This window comes from Chiroxiphia lanceolata, chromosome 1 (assembly GCF_009829145.1).
Source record: "Chiroxiphia lanceolata isolate bChiLan1 chromosome 1, bChiLan1.pri, whole genome shotgun sequence".
Classification (NCBI taxonomy): domain Eukaryota; kingdom Metazoa; phylum Chordata; class Aves; order Passeriformes; family Pipridae; genus Chiroxiphia; species Chiroxiphia lanceolata.
In genome coordinates, this window is record NC_045637.1 from 71,427,625 (window position 1) to 71,449,002 (window position 21,378).

General features: G+C 37.0%; 1 protein-coding gene across 2 annotated transcripts in view; it reads left to right on the forward strand.

The window, feature by feature from the left end:
• LOC116786911 (protein cordon-bleu-like) overlaps positions 1 to 21,378 on the forward strand; it is a 109,618-nt gene that overhangs the window by 81,782 nt on the left and 6,458 nt on the right. For both annotated transcript variants that reach the window (XM_032688061.1, XM_032688069.1), the window contains 2 exons: positions 1,702 to 1,896; positions 20,495 to 20,633. In XM_032688061.1, the coding sequence (XP_032543952.1) occupies positions 1,702 to 1,896; positions 20,495 to 20,633 (334 nt within the window). The remainder of the gene's footprint in view (positions 1 to 1,701; positions 1,897 to 20,494; positions 20,634 to 21,378) is intronic.

Sequence of the window (21,378 nt, forward strand, 5' to 3'; positions counted from 1 at the left end):
GTAAATGCAAGACAAGACACAAATCAATTTGCATTTCAGTTGCTTTCACAGGAATCTACATGGAACTTTACCAGGCAGTCAGGAGCCTGTATTAGATACATCTTTATTCCTTGCTCTATTTTTTAGCTCTTTATGCTTCAACAGTCCTAAAATTGTGGTTTTGAGCTTGCTGTCCCATATTTTGAATTTTACCTAAGCTTGCACTTCGTATTTGTAGAAAGGAATTATCATACTATGTCACAAATTAAATTCACTGCAAGTTGCACTCCTAGAGATATCCAGATATCCACCACAATGATGAGGGAGGTATGTAATTGAGGCAAAACATTTTCCATCACTTTCCAGATTGGAGAACTTAGGTTCAAAGAGCTACTTTTTTAATAATTATTATTTATTTATTATTCAAAAATTATAGCATTTGTGGTGGCCATTATTTCCTGCCAGTACATATTCTGTGGTTTTGGACAAAATTCCACTAGAAGGCTTTATGTCCTTGGTGGGTGAGTTTTGCAAGTGTGGTAGCATGTTCTGTTGTGATAAGAACAGCTATATCAACCATTCTCATCATTCTGTTTGCAGAATAACTATTCTGCTCCAGGTCATGGTGAAGTGGTATCAGTGGTGATTCCACGGAAGATATTTCTGGGAAGAAGTTACAGTCTCATAACTTAATTAAACAGTAAAATCTTCAATTTAATATGAAAGGTTTTCTTAATTAAAAACAGAAAAAGGTGACTCACAGGTTTTGAGGGAAAAGTTTTTGCATGATTTTTATTAGCAGAGTTAAAAAAAAATGGATTGAATTTTAAGAGTCAAAGATAAAATCAAAATACACATTTTCAAGAAATCATATGTACTAGTCTTTCATATTTGTAGATTTAGTACTATATGAATGCATATATTTTTGTTTGTTTATTAATATAATAATGCATTGAGACCTTGATCTGAGATCAGTTAAACTTTTTTCATTGATTTTATTAAGTTTTCAATGAGAACTAAAGTAATTTTTAACATTGAGGAATTATTTTTAAAGTTTTCTGCTTCTTCTTTCATCTGGACCTCTTAAAATCCAGAGTAGTACCTGTCAGTGGGATTTCTTTTCACCAAGTTAAATGGTTGTTTTTAGTAGATTGTAAGTGATTATCCTTGATTCTGCATGTAAATTGGAAATAGTTCACTGGTAGCAGAATATCTCCTGTGTAAATCTGCAGTGAAGACTAAGGTAAATCAGACAGATTGTTAATAAAATAGACAAGCCTGGGACACTGACAGCATTTTAGTAATACAATGTTTTCATATAAGAGTAAATCTTGCTTCCAGAAATGTGTAACACTTGTAATTTAAATGCACCTGCAAATGCATTTGTATAACTGTAATTAGGTGTCTTGATGAAGTTTATATTTTAAATAGCAAGCAGCAGTAGTGTTCCCATCAATACTACTGTTAAACCACAGTAGGTGCTTATCATGCCTCCTGTATTATTAATACTGCCTAAAGTATTAATAAGCCTAAAGCTTTGTTCCACTTGACCTTTAGAAGTTTCCAAAAGTTACAGTTTGCAATTCAGCAGGTTTGGCAGAGGTACATACATGATTATTCATATCATTGTTTAAACGGTAACCAGATGTGTCTTGTTTTTCTTCTTTCTTTCCCATTGTTTTTAAAGAGTGATGTTAATCCAAGATGTTCATCCATTTACAGGGTTTTTCCACAGCACCAAATTCCCCTTCGGTGAATTCTCGTTCCAGTAGCCTGGGTCCATCACTGTCCCTTGGTAACATCTCGGGAATGACAGCAAACCCAGAAGTGAAAAAGCGCAGAGCACCTCCTCCACCAGTTGTGACACCAGTGTTGCCGAACGTGGAGGTGAGAGGTCAAGAAAAGACAGCAGCACAGGTAACAGTGACACCACTGAATGGGCTTCTTTGTCTGATGTGCTGGGTACCATCGTAAGATCTAAAGCCATTCACAGATATTTTGGCTAGCCACTAACTACAGCTGACCAAAATTTGATCTTACAAAATAAAATTATCAAAAGTCTTGGAATTTTGTACGTATTTACTGAGCATTATTGAGACTGCCCCAAGCTTTTTCCCACGTCAAGAATCCTTCTAAATCAGAAACATTTTGTGAGGCATTAACTAAAAGAAAGAGGGTGAAGAAAAAGTAAGGCAGAAAAGCTGGAAACCGTATAAGGTGACTAAGTATCCTTATTGCCAAGGGCATTCCTGGAGAATGGGTGACAGTTCTACTGAGTGACAAAAACCTTCAGCATGCTGCTTTGTCCAGATACTTGTCAGGCTATCGCCTGTGTCCCTGTGCCGGTGCTATCGTGGGATACCAGAGTATCTGCTCTGTTTTCTGAGTTGCGTTGTGTGACCTTTTAAAGCAGTGCTCTGGTTTTGCTTTTATAAAAGGTCACTGTTCCGCAGTACAGTTACTGAGAATGAAACAGAAATGGGGGGAAACCTTTCTGAGGACCTAAGTCTTTGAAAAGAATAGAGCTAAGGGAAAATGAAATTGCTCTTGCTTTTATAGTGGCACTCAGGTATGTATGTTACTAAACATGTGCAAGCATGTTAAGTCTGATTCCACCAGCAACAAACGTAAACTGTAAAAATCAGTGTGTAAAGGTATATATGGATGCCAAATAAGAATGCAAGGAACCAATGCCATCAAAACTGTGTAATGTGGACTGACTCTTACCTGCTTAGAGCTTGTCACCTCTGTGGTGGACTGATCTTTGGAAAGCAAACTATCTTAGTGTAAAATGGAGTCAGGAAGGAATCTTTTAGTTCACTATAGAGGAGGAAGAGTCTAGTGCTCAGTGTCACTGCCTGCAACTTTTTTATTTATCTGCATTAAGACATATGTTAAATGCCTGCTCCAGTGAAGTATTCTGTAAGAAAACTTGATGCACACTCTTAGTGAAGGACTGTGGATTTTTATTTTCACATTCTTAGGATATCTAAGTGTGATTGCTGGAACAGAGCAGTGTTTCATCTTTCAAGACTGGAATAGATGCCTTTGAAATAGAACTCATTTACAGACACAGCTGAAGAGAAATAACAATGTTCTTGCAACAGAGTCAAACATTTAAAGTGTTTGAGATAAGTAGATCTTTTTGTACAAAAGTACTATGGCATTATAACTCCTAAATTTGTACAAGCATGATAATCACAGACTACATTATTTTGCCATTCTCTTTAGCTGATCTCCCTGAATTGTGGCATTGAGATTTTAAATTATGACGCACAATAATGCTGAAAATGTAACCCCTCTTTAAACATGTTAACATTTCTATTTTCAGGATTGTTGCAAATAGGTTAAACTGCTGGTTTTCTGAAGCCATTGGAAGAAAAGTATGTGTTTTATTTATCTCAAGTAGCATACAGTACAGCGTCAACTTCAAATTCTCTTAGTCTGAAGGAAAAGCTATTTTGAAGAAGGGAAACAATGTTGTGTCCTCTGTTGTGTCAGAGGATTTTCCATGATGAAGTTCATTTTGAGCAAAAGAAATGTCCTGTGTAGCTGAGAAAGCCAACAAAAAGCACAGTAGATTATGAGTACAGGTGCTAGAGTGTGTTTGGCTGCATTTGTTGGGTAAAGGACATCTTTCTGAAAATGATGGCATAGGTCAAAATATTAGAGAGTTATAGTGTGTTTCTGAAGCTCCCAGACTGAACGTTGCTTACAGGATGCCATGTAGTTTTAACAATGCATGGAGTACAATTGAAATAAAGCATAAGTTTCATGAAGCAATCAAAAACTGAGGGAAAAGATTAATTGTTCAATATTATGGGGCAAGGTAGCAACAGAGATATTGTTTATAAGAAAACCCAAACAGTTCCATTGTATCTACGTGCAAACTAGCCAGTTTGCTGTGAAAATAGAGTAAAAAATCTCAGGGTGTAAGTTTATTTCTTCAGTTTATGGGAAAGAATTAGCACTGATTTTTTTTTCAGGGAAGGACGTCAATTCCTTATTAATGGACTTCCTTCCATAAAAAGATAAGATGTTTGTTTAGAAAACTTTATTTCTGTGCAACTGTTACTAACAGGAAGATCCTGCAAAAGGGGAACATGTTTGTTTCCAGTGAAGCTAGCACATTAATAGAAAACGAAAAAGACAGTATTCTAAACTTTCAGAAGGTTTTTTTCTTTTTTAGCTCTCAGGTTTCATAAAATTGTGTAGGAAATCAAATACTGCAGCTGTTTACTAATAGCTGTAGTTTGACTTTCCAAACCAATAAGCCCATTATTTTTAACACATTGTTATGTTCCAGGTCATTCAAGCACAGATGATTCTTTAGGAATGTATATCTCATCTCCTTGCCTAGTGGTTACAATCAGAAATTCCCATGTGTATGAAGACAAGGGTGTTTTGATTCATGCTGTACATTTAGATTCTCTCCACTCACTTTCCTGGATGAGTGACTTACTGCAATATAATTTTACCGTATTGCAGCTTTTGTTCCTGTGGGGCTTAAAATAATTTATCTCCTTGTGGATAAGGCCTCTGCAGTAACTTACTTTTTATTGCAGCAACATTAGTTTTCCGTGTCTATTTGAAGGTAGTGTTCCCTCTGTAACTGTTTTAAATCTCCTCTAGAAAATATTCATGTCTGTCCAGAGTGTGCTGAACATGCACTAAGTAGTTTGCAAAAGAATTCAAAGTCAAAGAAGAGTCTACAGATTTCTTTCCTGGAGACTTCCTCCTGGTTTTTTTAAAACATTTTCCAAGTGATACTATTTAGAATAATGAGAAGTCACCTGAAAAAAATATTCTTCAAAAGACCCAGGGTATGTAACAATTTCAATATGTAATCCAGGAGGTTTGATGCTTAAGAAGCAAGGAGGTCCCCTCCTTTCTTAAGTTGCAACATGAAGCACACACCATCCAAAGAGTAGATCAGAACAGTATAGGCATGAGCTAAAACTGAACACCCTTTGCAGACAGTCTCTGTTGTCTGTCACAGCGCTCTAGATGATGTGCTAGAAGAGCTGGGGCCACCTTAGGGTAGGAATAGTGTAAACTGATTCCCCTACCTCCCACCAAAAAGCATGCACCATATAGACAAAATATAAGAGAAGACATTTATGAGTATGACATTGTAGATAGAGTACAGAGAGGAAAGCCACGCGTGAAATCTGACAAGATTACACGTTTGAGACTTATTCAGTCACCTTTCTTTAAAAGAAACAGAATTGTGTTTTTCTTGGGAAAAAACTACACTTTTGGAAGAACCTGGAAGAACTGTCAAACTGAGTATTAGAGTCTCTTGAAAGTCAAAGTATTATGTGCTGCAAATCAGTTTATGGGAATAATTACTTTTTCATTTTTTTTAATATGTATGGGGAAATACAGAAGTTGGAGCGAGGGAGATGATAAAGAGAGCCTCAGGGGCTTTTTCAGGAGCCTTTTCTGTGAAAAGGAGTGGTTTATTCAGAAGAAGATCATGAGGCTTTTTGGAGACAACATAGAGGTAGATGAGGGCTCTTCAGAGCTCTGATGTCAACTTCAAAAGTCAGAAGTGCAACTTGTAGACTGTGATAAATAGTGTGCTCTTTCAGCTGCTGTGATTTTCAGAACAGAAGCGCTGTCTCACATTACGTAGATGTAACAGGAGGTATCTGGGATTTGTTACTAGCCAGTCAAATTGCTGTACTAATAGAAGAATAGGACAATATATCAGATACAATATTCTAACATTTGTTTCACAGACTTTAATCTTAGTTGTTCTGTGGCAAGACAGTGGGCTTATATAAAAAAATGTATTGTTTTTAGTGCAAGTGAAGAACTGGACTCACACTTTTAGAAGGTTACATTATAAACCAACACAATTTTCAGGTTTATTTCCATGTTTATATAGTTTCCTGTATGTTGCTATAGACAAACTAATGTACATAACGTACTGTGGATTTTGCCCTGCTTCTTATGTTCCTCTCTCCTCTCCATTTAGATCTCAGGCTTGGGTTGCTGAGGATGGTTATTGACTCTGAATTCTTGGTCAAGGCCATAAATTTAGAGCAGGATACTTGCACCCAGTTTTTTACCAAGGCTAATGTTTTTTCACCACTTGTAACTTATTCATTGAAGAGCCTTACTCACATGAATAAAAAGGAATATTACAACCAAAGAGAGCTTACTCAGATCATTGCTGGCAGTTTTCTTTCTCGTTGTCCGCCGTTAAAATAAACCAATTTTATGCCTAAATGGCAAATTTAGCTTTAAGAGAATCATTTTAATGTGAACAAATGTAAATGAGACTTTCCTATTTTTCTTGGAGAAAATAAGATACACTAAAAATTTGCCAAATTTCTTGCTTACATAGAAGATATTTTCAGTAATTGCTATGTTTTTGCCATCTTGATGATTTCTTGTACTGACCACCACATAGGATGGCTTTTTTCTTTTTTTTTCCTTTCTTTTTCAAGCGTTTCTATACTCCTGTTGGACATAGCAGCCTCTTGCAATGTGTGTTCTCTGGTTCTACTGCGTATTGCACTTGAAAGAGTTATGATTCTGCTGGTAATCGTTGATAGGAGTGCTGCGGAGCTATCAGGACCCTGAGTTAGGCATCTTGCTTTTGGTAGGGTTGCCTTTTTCACAGCAGAATTTGTGTCTATTCACTGTCCTTTTATACATAAACCAATATAAATAGAATGTAACAGGGATTGAAAGCTTATGTCCCTCTTGTTTGATTGAGCATATTAACAAGTGTGCCAAAAGAAGGAAAAATACTCTAGTGAAATGTCCTTCTGGAAACCATTGAATTTGTGCCCATCTGCTGGCAACCCTGAAATACTTTTAAATGATATTGCAAGTGAGCACAGCATGTGGTGAAAACATACCTGGAATTCATTCTACTGGCAAGAACCATAGAATAATGTTCAAGTAGTAAAAGTAAAGGACAGGTAGTGAAGGAAATACATTTATAAATAATTTTATATTGAAATAATAATTTTCATGCTAAATTTGTTCAAAGAATTGTTAAACCATAGACTCATCCAAATTTTCAGAATCAGTCCCTGAATTTGCAGTTCTCAAATTTCCCATGTCTATGTGTGTATGCTACAGGCATGGACTTGGAAGCCACTTGGAACTGTGACTCATTATCTTCTTTAGAAGTAAGAAGTATTTTAAAGTGGTGGCCAGAATTTTTAGAAATGGTTAGCTCAGCTGTCCATAATTAGGAAGCTGAGTTTGGAGCTTGATGTTTTCTGAACTTTTAAGATGTCAGAAGCTACGTTTGGTTGCTCAGCAACTCAATAGCTGGCCACTGTGATTTTAATATCATATTGTTTTTCACTGTGCCACCTTCTGTTGCAAAAGGAGTTTAAATTGAGATTGTTAGTATAGAAATTTGAGCAAAGCAAACATTTCTTCTACTAATGTCCCCCCAGCACAGCAGGGTTTTTTGCACAGTTATCTTTTATGCATGTTTGCACAAAGTGATAACCACTCTTCCTCCTTGCTTCTTTTAATTGAAGGCCACAGATTTGTGGTTAGCTGGCTGCAAGGATTATGTCAATCAGTATGAAATCACATTTTTACTGCTGTTCTCCTCAGGTTTTCAAAATTAATTACTTTACTGCAAATTAAGCCCTAAAGTGATGAATACAGATCCTGTAGGAACAGCGTAGAGTGAGTTTTTGGTATATACATCTGTGTCAGTAAGGACATCATCAGTAGAGCTCTCTGTCTGTGTGCCTTGTGAGTCCTGAATCTGCTTTGTCCAGAGTATTTCAAATAAATCTGGTATGTCAAACAATAATACTCCTACAGTAGTCTTTCCTTCTGAGAAACAGCCAAGTGATTAGGAAAAAAGAACCTGATGACAGCCTTTTTTTCTCACGTATTTTCTTGGACTATGAAAATGGTCATTTCATGGAAGAGGCATGATACCAGCAGGGACTGCAATTGTATGGAAGTTGAGGGGCGGAAGAATAACAGCTGAATGAGAACATCTACCACAGCTTCTTACAGAACTGAGATATATTGTAGGCAGGTGTCTAAAACCCACTTAATTAACATTACCTCTAGAAACAGTGTACTCTCACCATCTTACTGTCTTCTACCTCTTCCTTTGTGCATCTACTGTAATTTATTACTGTCATAATTTCCCTCTGACCAGAGTCCTGTATCCGAAGAGGAAAAGTTTCCAATTAGTTTAGATTTACCTAGTTGACTGATCCTAGTTGTTGCAGAAATTATTGTAGTCATGCTTGGATGAGTGGTTTGCTTGGGTTTTGTACTGAGACAAGATAGGTTTATGCTGTAGGTATTTTCTTCCCTTCTGCCTTGTACTTTATTTCTGTACTATTGTGTAAGGTGAAAGGTGATGAGCAGTTCATGGGGGACATCTGACAGTTGTATTCTGTTTTAATAAGAAACCCAGAATTCAGCGAAAGGGTGGATGGGCTCAGATTAGTTATCTCCCTTTCATAGGTTACACCTAAGCCAGAAATGTCTACTAGAAGTCAACAAGATATGAATGCATGTTTTTTTTATCATCTTTCAGAAAGGAAGGGAGGTTTCTTTTGACTAAGAGGTCTTCTGGGTGAGGTCTTCTCAACCTTTTTCTTATGACACATTTCCTTTTTCTCTTAAGTGTTCTGTGAATGTATTTTTGTTTTGCTTTGTTTTGGTTTGTTTTTTTTCTGTGGAGCATCCAGAAGTCTGCTTTGAGAGTAACAGATACTTTTTTTCACATTCTGAGGAAGGATGCAATGAATCTGTTTCTGCTGTAGGAAAAAGATATTTTTCAAAATGTGTCTTTTACTTCTACAAAATACTGCATCTTCTAGGTCACTTCTCAGGGTTTTGTAAGTTTGCCAAGGATATGAAGGAGGATTTGTTCCAAAGGAGACGGGAGAACACTTGACTGACTTTTTAATTTGTTTAAAATGTTGATTAGAAGTTAATTAATGACTAGGTTTGTACGTCTTTTTAATTTTTCTGATTCAGTTTTCTTTTTGTGCACAAAGGCCTGAAAACGTGAATGGTGCATGTTATTTTTAAAAGTTTCTTTGCCTTTGTTCATTAAGTAAGGATGCTATGAGTGTTAGCTATGATCTCCAGTGTTTGTGGCAGACTTGTTAGAATCCTCAGGCACTATGAGATATCTCTCGACGGCATTTTTGTGGTGAGGGCAAGGATATTGAATCTTTATTAAAGATGCTCTTTGTTTAGGACACTATTCAAGTGCCTAAGTTACGTAAGCCTTAAAGAAGGAACATAGTTTTTTGTATTAGAGTTTGAATATTAGATGCTGGAGTGCACATTTACTGCTGTATAATGCCAGATTAGGAGGTTGGGGCCTTTCTGCACAATAAGAGGCAGTATTTTAAGAAGGTCAAAGAGTAGCTGTGTCTATCTCTGTGTTGATACAGATAAATAGATATTTACTGATAAACCAATTAAAAATGGAGATTACATTTATTTCTCTGTATTTCACATCAAATTCATTTAGCAATTGCTTATTTTGGATGTATTTGGCTGTAAATACTGCGTGGTAATTACAAAACTTTCCATTAGGCTTTTAGCTCCTATCTCTTTTTGGTGCTTTTATTCCAGTCATTCTGTCTGAAATTTTGTTTAGAGGCTTATTTATTTAATTTATGCATTTCTATACATGTTGAGAGTTTATAAGTACGATGGCATCTTTTTCCTTTGCTCATAAAAACATATAGAAATAATGTATTTTGTCTTACTCTTTGGCCAGGGGCTTTTCTTCTATTCTCCTAGGACGGTAAAACAGTTCAACTTTGCTTTACATTTTTCACAGGTTAAGGTTGCTGACATAGGCAGATAATGAACATCAAGCTTGTATAACAACATAGTTAAGGAATGCACTTTAGTTCCTGTGTCTAAGGAGCACGGTCTAGTTCCTTTGTCTGAGCAGCAGTTGTGCAAAGTATTCTCAAGGTGATGCACTGGAGACTGCAATGCTATCTGAAATACAAAAGATTGTATAAAATAACTGTATCAACTGTATCTGTATTAAGTCTCTTTCTACTATGTGGAGCAAAGAAATAGAGAAAAAAAATACTGAATAGTATTGCTAAATGCTACTGATGTCACATTCTGGGTTTTCATGAAGAAATTCAGAGAAAAAAGTTGAAAGGTAGAGTTGGTGTTTGCAAATATAAGGAAAATTAAAATAAATATAAACCTCCTCACGTGGCTTCTATATTGGACAATTTACTAGAAATATAATATAGAATTTTATAATAGAGAATTTAGCTACTTGGTATCTTTGTAAAGATAATGAATAGGATAAATGTAGCTTTAGTAAAGCAGAAATCCTGCTTTACAACTCACTTAAAGTGCTCTTGATGCATTCAGCAAACAGATGGATATGTGTGATCTGGTTGATACAATCTGTCTGGGTTTCCACAAAGCTTCCAAGTTCCCTCATGAGGAATTTATTGAGGAAAATAAGTCTCCATTCCATAATGAGGAAGGTCATCTTACTCTTAAATAACTGGTAGTAAAGTTTGTATAGGCTTAAGAGGAGACTGAACAAATGCTGCAAGGATGACAATTCCATTGTGAATTTTTAAATATAAACCACACTGGGAAGTCTCTGACATGAAGATGATTGGTGGCTGCAAAAGTTTTTGGGGGAAGGTAGTATTGAACATATTTTTCTTCTGCTGTTCTCTGTTTGCCACAGTCTGATACAGAAGCCTGAGCAGAACCCTTGGTCTAACCCATGCAGCAGTTTCTGGAGAATACCCAAGAGAGTCGTGCCCAAGTAATTGTCTCATATGATTTGATATCATTCCAGAAAAGTAATTCACAGCATTCACAATGACTTCACTAGGTCTTCTTATCAGTGGTAATTTGATGATCAGGCAAACATGGCTCTCATTTAAAAGCAGAAACAGCTGTCTTTGATTGCTGTTCCCAATCATCGATCTCTTTGTTTAGTGCTCCTGAGTGCAAAACTGCATTTGCAGAATGAAGCTATAAGTATTGTCAGTAAATCCTATGACCAGTAAGAATTTTGCACCATGAACCCTCAAGCAATTTGCCTGGTATAGATTTTACAACTTAGTAGTGTAACTGCAGTATCAAAGAGCCCCACGGGACTCTGAGGGTCATATTTGCAGCCCCGCCTGGGCTGCATCTCAGAATATTGAGATGCACTTATGCAGCTCACATTGCTGGTGGCTGGGAGCTTTATGGGTGATGTCCAGTGCACTCTACTGAATATGTGCCTTTCACTGACAAAATAAAAGCAGCATGAAAAACTTGATCCCTTTGCGTTTGAACTCAGTATCAGATCCAGATGCATGCCAGATATATTGTCTAGATTTCAGGTCCTCTGAGGAAGGCACGGTTGAGACACTTCTGTCTTGTGCAATGATGGGGCCGTGTTTTACATAACAAATGATGATATTTCTACCTTTCAGGAAATCACAAGTTGAATAGATCTCTTCAAGTGTGCTGCTTCCCTGCATCTATCCACTTTTGCTCAAAGGATCAGGAAATATTTCTTAAATATGCATAAAAGTGGAGCTTTTCTTAATGACTTTCACTAATTGCCTGAATTTCCAATTTGAAGGCCATTTGTTAATTTTTTCCTGAAGAGCTTTAAATATGACATTGAGTTAGCTAAATGAGAAGTATTCATACTTGTTCACGTCTGACAAAACAATGCTCAGATGGCAAACGTGAAAGTAGCCGACAGCACATCAGATAATGTTTGCTGTGCAGTTTGGATGTTTAATTTAGCTAACAGCTGCACTCTGGTTTGGATAAATGATGCAGGCCCAAATCAAAAGAAAAGAGTAAAGTGCAGTGATGGCTGAAGGCTTATCTTGCTGTTGTGTAAGGCATCAGATTTAGGAAGGCTAAAAAAAGCTCCTAGAGAAAGGGAGTAATTTGTGCTTCTTTTATGAGAGAAACAGTTCCAAAAATTAGTTCTGGTCTATGTACACTTAAACACATTAATTCTTTTAAAGTGGTTATTAAAGACTACAGCTAGATGATGCATGCAGTGTAGAGACTACTTTCTCAACATCTTCAAAGAGTATCAGTTAAGGATATGTTATATTTTAATATTATATTACAGAATTTTCTTCTCTATGCATCTGAAGAATTCCATTGTTTCAGTCCAAATTGCCACCCATCCTCTATACTGCTCCTAATGCTCAACTTTGTGTTGCTACACATTTATTTACTAGCAGCTTAAAACATGCGGAAAGCATTATAGTAATTTTTGGTAACAGATTTTTTTTAGGCAGCCAACTTATTTTCCAGCAGCTTTAGTGTCCCTTCTTTTTTTCGAACTCTTGTCCTGTAATTTTAAGTAGAGTAAGGTGTCCCAATGTGATGAATTAATTAAAAGGAATCAGCTTTCTCAGTCAAGAAGTGATTACCTGCAGTTGATTATAAATTTTCCTGAAGTTCGGCCTGTGTGAACTAGGATGTTAGTGTAGAATTTCAGTGGAAGTTTTCATATTAGCCAGAAGCTGCAGCCTCTCAGAAGTGCAAGGGGAGGTAAGACTCATTTTACAGTGGACCTTTGAGAATCTCTCTTTACTCAGATAATGTTCACAGTCAGTTAATATGTTTTGCACCAGAGGAACTTAAAATTTTGAAGACTGCTTTAAAATTATGTCTTTTTATGAAATAAGAGTACTGCTTCTTTAACCTATGAAAAAAACCCTACTACAATGTAAGAGGAATCCACTGATGGCTTTATTGCACTTTTAGAAATAGGGTTTCTGAAACTTTGTCTAGGAAACGGTAGCAATGTCAGTTTAGTGGTGATTTATATTGCTTACCTGCTTGAACTGAAGGCTGGACTCAGTGAAGCGCTGAGTGTTTCACATTTTGACTTGGATAGTCTGTTGCTTTATAGGAGTGGAAAACGTAATTACAAAATTTTGTAAGATTCCTCTGTAGTCTACTTTCTTGTTGTTTTCTGAAAAGTAGTCCATCCTGCACTGTAACCTGTGTAGATACAACCTCTGAATTAACATCAAAGTCAGAGTGACCTGATGATGCTTAATATGTGTACAAGAACACAAGCAAGGTGAGCTTGCAGTGTCTTTATATTACAATTTAATATACATCACATAATAATCATGCAAGAATAGAAAATTTGTTTGGCAGGAAGATTTCTGGTTTCTTTGCAGGAAAACATGTCTGGAGAGTTGAGTCTTTGAATTATGTGCAAGAAAAATCCTTGGAATAGTCCTTCTGCCAGCATCAATAGCGCTCTTGATCTTTTGCAGTAATCCAGTTGCTTCTGGCTGTGAGTTCATGGTTCACCTGCCAACTGTTTCTGAACAGACTATACTACCTGCCTTGGGAATAATACCACAACTTACCATCTGGTGAGATCATGATAATATCACTTGACCTCCACATGTGGTCTCTGTCAAGCACTTCATTGAAAACTGGCAAGACATTATGGCCGGAACATACTGTTCTATGCAGCCCTGAATTTTGGCAGGGTTGCAACATTTAGTAAGTAAACTTCATCTGGCTTGCAAGTCTCAGACAAATAGGACAGGCTGATGTCATCATAAGCTTTAACTCTCATTAAAGAGAAAGTATGTGTCAAGTAATTATGAGGCTTTGTTGGGCACAGTATTTAGGGGAAGTTAATGGACAAAGATCATTTTGAGCAGCAAGACTTCTAAAGAACTGGCATTCAGTAAGCGATGAAAAATGACCCTAACATCATGCTTAATTTAGAAACTGGCTTTGCATCGCTTTTCAGATTTTGTTTCTAACTCCGCCTTACTTAGATCCTAAATTAAAAAGGTAAAGAAATTACAGAATAGAAAAATTAACTAAGTAATGTGTGCTGTGTAAATCAGGTTTAATTTTATGGCTTAATAGAATACCATTCTAGTTACTGTTTAGCCAAATAAGAAAACAAAGGGAAACATCACAAGTATAATCTAGTAAAAACTGTTCTCTGCTACTTCAAGCTATTTTTCACAGAATTGTTAGAGTTAGAAGGGACCTCTGGAGATCATCTAGTCAAACCCACCTGCAAGGCAGGGTCTCCTAGAACAAGTTACACAGGAATGCATCCAGGTGGGGTTTGAATGTCTCCAGAAAGGGAGACTCCACGACCTCTCTGGGCAGCCTGTTCCAGTGCTCTACCACCCTCAACATAAAGCAGTTCTTCCTCATGTTGAGGTGAAACTTCTTGTGTTTTAGTTTATGGCCATTGTTCCTCATCCTGCACCACTCTGGGTACCACTGAAAAGACTCTGACGCCATCCTCTTGGCACCTACCTTTGAGATATTTATATGCATTGATGAGATCCCCTCTCAGTCTCCTCTTCTCTAGACTAAACAGACCCAGCTTCTGCAGTCTCTCCTCATAAAGGAGATGCTACAGGCCCATAATCATCTTTGTGGCCCTTCCCTGGACCGTCTCCAGTAACTCCTTGTCTTTCTTGTACTGAGGAGCCCAGAACTGGACACAGTACTCCATGGGATTTTTTTGGGTTATATTCACAGTTGTAGCCCAAAAGTAATGGAAACAGGGAAAGCAGAATGCAAATCCAGTTCCTGTGATGGCATGCCACTTAAGTTTTTCATGTCTTTAAAGGATAGATGATGTAGATCACTGGGAGAAATAGGCGTGTCATTTTGTTTGCAGTGTGCCCATTTTAACGAGAATATCACTTCTCAACACCTGAGACTCCATAGACACCCCCTGAGCCCTGTTCAGCTCTATGTTGGTGGCACTTCCAGGCATGGATAGCAAGCAATATGCTATAGTGCATTTCTCTAACAAGTCTTCACAGCAGAGTCTATTTGTAATTTTGGATGACAAAAATCTTATATTTCTGGGGGTTAGCTTGATGTAGAGACATGTTATGCTACAGTCCTAGTAATACATCTAATTGATACTGTGGTACTACCTTATTATTCTCCCCTTTTCTTGGTGTCAGAAGATTGTGGAATTAAGGCTTTTGGCTGCCCTTCATAAGCACTGGAAGGAACTAGACTTGAGTAGGCATTTGCAGTGGGTAGTGGGAAGGAATGGCACAGACCAGGTAATCTTTAAAGGTCCCTTCTATAGGTTTCATGAAATTGGAAAGAAATTGGAAATTGTCACTTGACTTATAACCCATACCGTGTTTCCCTGGCATTCTGCGTGCCTGCAGAAGGAGAGGGCTGATAGAGCAGGGTAGAACACTGGAAATAAGTCAGGTATATTTTTCTCGAAATGGAGAAGACTGCTAAGTTGATTGTCTACGATTTAGCACTAAGTGCTAGAAATTCAACTTGACTGTCTCTACAGAAGGAACCTGTCTAGAGGGAAACTTAAGCTCCAGGGAAGTATGTCCCTTAGTGGCAGTAGAAAGAGTAGGATTCTCCTTGCTCGTTGTCGTACATTTGTGTGAATTGCCTTCCACTTTCTATCCCTACACAGATTTTAGGCTACTGACCATCCCTTCGGCAGAAAATTGGACAAAGATGCAAAATAAATTTTGCCAATCTTTATAACATTTATGAGATTTTTAAGGACAGACAAGCAGACCAACCAGTCATCCAGTTTATAATCCAGGGTGTGAGACTGAGAAAGAAAAGGTGATGTATAAAATCCTTAATCCAGTTCAAAGGCAGTCACTCAAGAAGATAACATTGATCATATCAAACCCATGGACAAAGTTGTCAGAAGAAATATGAACTCCAGTCCTACTGTGTATTTTGCAGTCTAATTAATGTTCATTTGTTCTGTTAATTATATAGTTCTAATTAAAAAGATAAGCACAAATATGAAATTAAAATCTGGTGGTTGTTTTTGCCATTTTTCTCCTCTCTAGAGGAGAAATTAATCTTAATAGCAGGTCACTTTGTGGTGGTTTTAAATTATGATTTCTAAGTGTTTGAAGAGTTTTTGTTGGTGTCCCCCCCCTTAATGAAGGCATAAATGAGGAGGATTACATTGTATCTAGAGAAACGAAGGAAGTTCAATTCTTTGCCAAGGCAAACATCCGCAGACTTGTGTAGTCTACATGTTTCAATGCATGTGAAAATATTTGGTGTTGTAGAGTGATTTCCGTCAGTGGAAATAATACTGCAACTAGAAATGAGATTTTGCGAAGAAGGAAATCACAGCTATCTTAGTAATTTAACATCTCAAATTCGTTTATGGATAGTTTCCTGTCTCACACATTTAACTGGGCAAGCTAAAGTGTTTAAAGATCAAAATGAAATTTTTAACTGCCCTTGACCGTGACATTTCACAAAGGGTGTGTTCAATAAAAACAGATGGAAAAATGAGCTTGCCCCTTCACCTTGTACTGCCTTTCTTGTGTCAACTAATTTAGCTTTTTGTCACCAATCAACCAAGTATTCAAGGACATCCTTGGCTTTTGTCTTCTTCATTTTATGCATAAAATAGTACAAGAACGTAGCAATTTCCATAAAATCCAGTAATGCTAAGCTTTTTGTCTTTTATTAAGACTGAGACATTTCTGCAGTCACAGCTTGATTTTTGATAATGAATACTAAATTGTGTTAAATATACTGTTTAACACCAAAACTATAAGAAAAAATCTGAAATTAAGCAGCATAGACTTAATGATGCAAAATTTTGTAATATCTGATTAAAATATTAATGGTAAAGTTATTTTCAGAAGAATGATGCAGTTTGCACTCTAGTTCTAAACCAGATTTCCCACTTAGCACCTGAATGCTTCCAGCAGCAAAACCACTCAGAAGCTGAGGCCATGAGTATGGCTGGGGTGAAGCCGTCAGGTGAGACAAACACAGTGCAAGGAAGCACAGTGCAGAATTTCAAAGTCAGAAGTGCGTGCCCTAATAGAGAGTGGTGTTGTCAGGATTGAAAAGTGGTTATCTTGCTCGAAGAGTTGCTTGTTATTACTGTGGGCTCAAACTCACGTCGGCAGTAGCTTGAAAGTCTCCCATCTAAATCTGTTCCACAGGAGAGTGACATGTCCAGAGTAACACAAGCTATTGTGTCTAGTCCATCCAAATACCAGTCATGATATCCTGGCATACGTATTCGTATGGTTTATTTAAAACTAAGCCTATTATTATTTTATTTTTCATTTTATTGTCAGACATGTGAGATCCTACACTGAAAAATCAAGATGTACAGAACTAAAATGACCAATGCAGAGAAACTGCTTGCTAATTTCTAAAGTGTAGTTATTTCTATGCATTTTATCAAAATGACGAGTCTTCCAGATGATACCCTCTTTAAAATTGTTCCCATGTGCCAGACTTTTTAGTATCTCTGTGTATGTTGTGTTTGCAATGTGGTGTTTCATTGCATGGGATCTTAGCAACTGTTTTAAGTAACCCATGCAAATGCCTTCTGCAACATAAGAACATGTTTTTGGGAGACATCAGACTACTGTCTTTGAATGCAATGTGTAACGTACGTGTGGATTGGACATTCATTTTTTAATCAATGGGACACTACTCAGTCAGGAAACAAGGTAGGAAGTTCAGTGCTGAATAGACAATTTTATTCAGTGTAACTTACAGTGGTCAGCCTCATGGCTTGCTCATACATCCAGTTTTGAGAGCTCACTGAATTTTCCTTTGTCAATATATGCCAGTGAAAAGCCTAATAATGTATGACCTGTCCAGGGAATATTAGACATTATGAGTAAATGTTGTTTAAGACACGTCAATGTTCAGTTAGGACTTCTTGTGGTTTCTAGTGCTAGACATGTTGAAGCATCTGTTGCCCTGTGAAAATGCAGAATCAGCTGGGCAGAATAACTTTTGTATCATCAAGTTTAGTGGAAAGATTTATGTTGCCGTTCTGCAGCTGAAAGATTTATCTCTCTGATTTTCATAGAACGACTCCTTTTGGATCAAAATATTTTTTTCTCAACTGCTTTAAATTATGTCATAGGAAAATATCTTTAAATCTAAACCCATAAATCTTCCTTACATACCAATCTACCTCTTGTCTTTCATAGAATGCTATAAAGGATCAGTGCAGTTATGACGGTATCGGGAATTTAAATCTTATTAATAAAACGTGTCTTTTTTTTGAGAACATCTTGTAAAATGGCTCATAATTATTTCAAGATTCCTTGAAATCCTTTGTGAAGGGAAGGAGTTTGTGATGGTCCCACACATAGGTTGGGGTGATGCTGTTGTTTGTTCGGTTACAGGTTACCTCTGATTTTTTTCTGTGGATTGCATTTAAACATTCCTGTAATTCAATAGGTATTCTGACCCCACACGATATCATCACCAGCAGGTGCATCAGAATGTGGCTTGCTTAAATCAGAGTGTATGTCTAGTCAGTGTGGGATGATGGAAACCAGTTTGTAATCAGGACATGCCAGTGATTGAATCCATGTGTTCTTTTTCCAATCCTTTTTATTGACTTCTAAAAATAATTTCTACAGTTCTTCATTGTTTCCATGAATAAGACAATTTGTATACACATTAGCCAGTTCTTCTGTAAAACAATTAAAGATCCTGATGTGTAACATTGCATAAAAAGTAGAAAGAAGCAAGAGAGTATATGAGCTTCCTTCACACAGTTAATATCATATGCTATACTCAACATCCGTGAGACATCCCTTAAAAGCAGTCCTTATTCCAGACATAATCCTGTTGCTGATATATGTGTATCACCTGTAGCTACGTTTGAGCAAGAAGAAAATTGCTTTGAGGAGAATTTTGTTAAATATTGAGCCTGGAAATTTCTTTTCTATGGCAAAATGATAGGGATAATAGTAAAAAAGAAAAATCTGTTGTCATAAGACAAATGTTTCATGTAATGTTTACAAAAATATTGGGAAGAGTGATTTGGATTTTGAAACACAAACTATGCACTTTTTTTTCAACATCTAGTCACATATTGACTAGACCCACTAAGGGGTTTTCTATTAAGGCACAGATAGAACTGTTTAGATCTGTCTGTCAGTCATCCAGACTTTCTCCAATAAGTGTGGATGCCAACTACACCACAGATACCTACAACTGTTCAGGGAAAATCTGTTCCAGGTAACATAAGAAGGTGCTCTTCACTTTTAGTGTGCATATTTGCTACAAAGATGCAGCTCATCCTGGTTAACGTGCTCTGTGTCCAGTGCAGCTACTACCAAGTTTCTCTGTGAGGAGGATGCAGGTTCACCAAGGAGTGGACAGTGTCCAGTTGTCATGTGGTATGGTGGTTAAAACATCATCCTGAAAGGTGGGATTGGAAGGTTTCTGTTTTATAGTGTAGCACTCTCCTGAGTGCTCTTAAAAAGGAAGACTAAGTGAGGGAGGGAGGCTCTATTCATGTCCTAATCTTTGAAAATTAATTTCTTCTCAGATTTTTTCTCAATTTAGGAAAAGACACCTATAAATGATTGCCTTTCCTCTGAACTCTGATGACAGCTTTAAACAGGGCGAAGCTACTATTTTTTCATTGAAATCTTCCACAAAAATTGTATTTTAAGGGTTCATTAATCCTCTGGATTAAAGGAAATATAATTATTATTGTTTAGGCCTTTGAAATAGTAGAAAATCACCAGGCAGTTCTGTAACTCAGATAGTCTGTATATATAGATCTATATTCTGTATATAGATCTTCAGGAATATCAGGACAGACAGAGCAGTTAAGTCAAAGAAGTGGAGACTGAGGAATGCCAACAGCGTGTCATGTGGGCAGCTCCCATTCCTCTCTGCTTCAGTTAAGCCTGGTACTGACTGGTGTTGTCAGTACCTTTCAAATATAAAACTTCAACAGATTTTTCTACATGTTTTTATTATTATTATTATTATTTTTCCGGAAAAAGGAAATAAAGCTAAGTTCCAACAAGCTACAGAAAATATTATTCAATCCATTGAAATTCAAGTCACTTATAATAACACTTTTCATATGTTTAAAAGCAGCATAAGTAGTATGAAGTCTTGACATATCAACAAACATGTTGCAATTGTTGGAAGCCAAGGTGTTACAGATCTTCAGAAGTATGTTTGTGAAGTCCAGTAGACATTAAATAGAGTACAGTATGATCTCATATCATGCAGGCAAACTGTCTATTCTGATTCTTCTCTCAGAAGTCCTTAAACAAGAATTTCAGAGGAAAATAAAAGAAATGAGAGAGAATTTATTCCCTGTACCTACCAGTTGGAGTATTCAACCATAAGTTAAGGTTTGAAGAAACCAATGGAAAAAGAAGATCATGCTATGGCTCAAGCTTAACACCACACGTAGTGTCATACTCAACTCTGCTGAGTGTTGGGCTCTCTAGTTCATTTTTTCCAAAACCATCAAATGCCTACTAGACTGATATTTCTGCTGTAACACTCACCCGCAGGTTCTCCTCTCTTTCCTTTTCTGAGTGCAATATTAATGTACCTCTTTAATCGCCTGTTGTCACTATAAATGCTCATTATAAATATACTGTGCTGAGAAATTAGGTCATATGACAAACACCTTTTTTTTTCAGTTACTGTCAATTAACAACATCAGTAAAACATATCCTTTTTTGTGCCTATTTTTCAACTTTGCTAGATATCACAAGGAGCATCCCTGAATGATTTAAGGAAAAAGAAGAGGCGTGCTCCTCTTCCACCAACTGCATCTGCTCCTCCCACTCCTGCCATGCCAAACAGGACAGAAGATAGGGAAGACAAGAAGAAGAGCACAATGGGTGAGAGGCGTTCTTTTCTCCTATATAATCCCTATGCATGTGCTTTCAGTGATTGCTGTTTGAAGTTGCCTTAATTCTGTTACACCATGAGTTTGGAAACTTTTGTAACTTGGGGAAAAAAATACACTTCTCTGCAGAATGAAAGTCTGGAAATAAGTCTTTGTATATTACCTCTTTTTTTTTCTTTTGAATAGCACTGTTCAAAGTACCATAGGGTAGTAAAATGTAGATAATACTCATCAGATTATTTGAATATTTGACACAAGGTTTATATACAAAAGCACTAGCCCTGGGTCTATTCTGTGCCTTTAAGATCATAATCACTTTGCTGGTAAATGGAAATACAGAAATAGTAAATGAAAATGCTAGTAAATGGAGACAGGCAATACCGAATGCACATGAAGCCAAGAAGTGGCTAGAACCGAAGTACAGCCAAGCTAGTCCAGTGTCTCCTCCTGCTCCTAAAGCCTGAAGACATTTGATTTTCATGTAGTCTTCCCAAAGTTTGACAGCAACTGACGATATTCAGTAAAGTTTTTCCTTCAAATTTAGTCCTCATTTTTGTTATAAATCGATCTCTGCTGAGTCTTTAGCTAATTAGTAGAAGAAAAGAACTGGTACTCTCGAAGGAATGACAAACATAGCTGGAGACAACAAAAGAAGCTGTAGCCTTCAGCTGCATGTGACACCACATTTACTCATACAGGAAGACTGAAAAACATTCTCCCTGTCGTTATCTGACTGG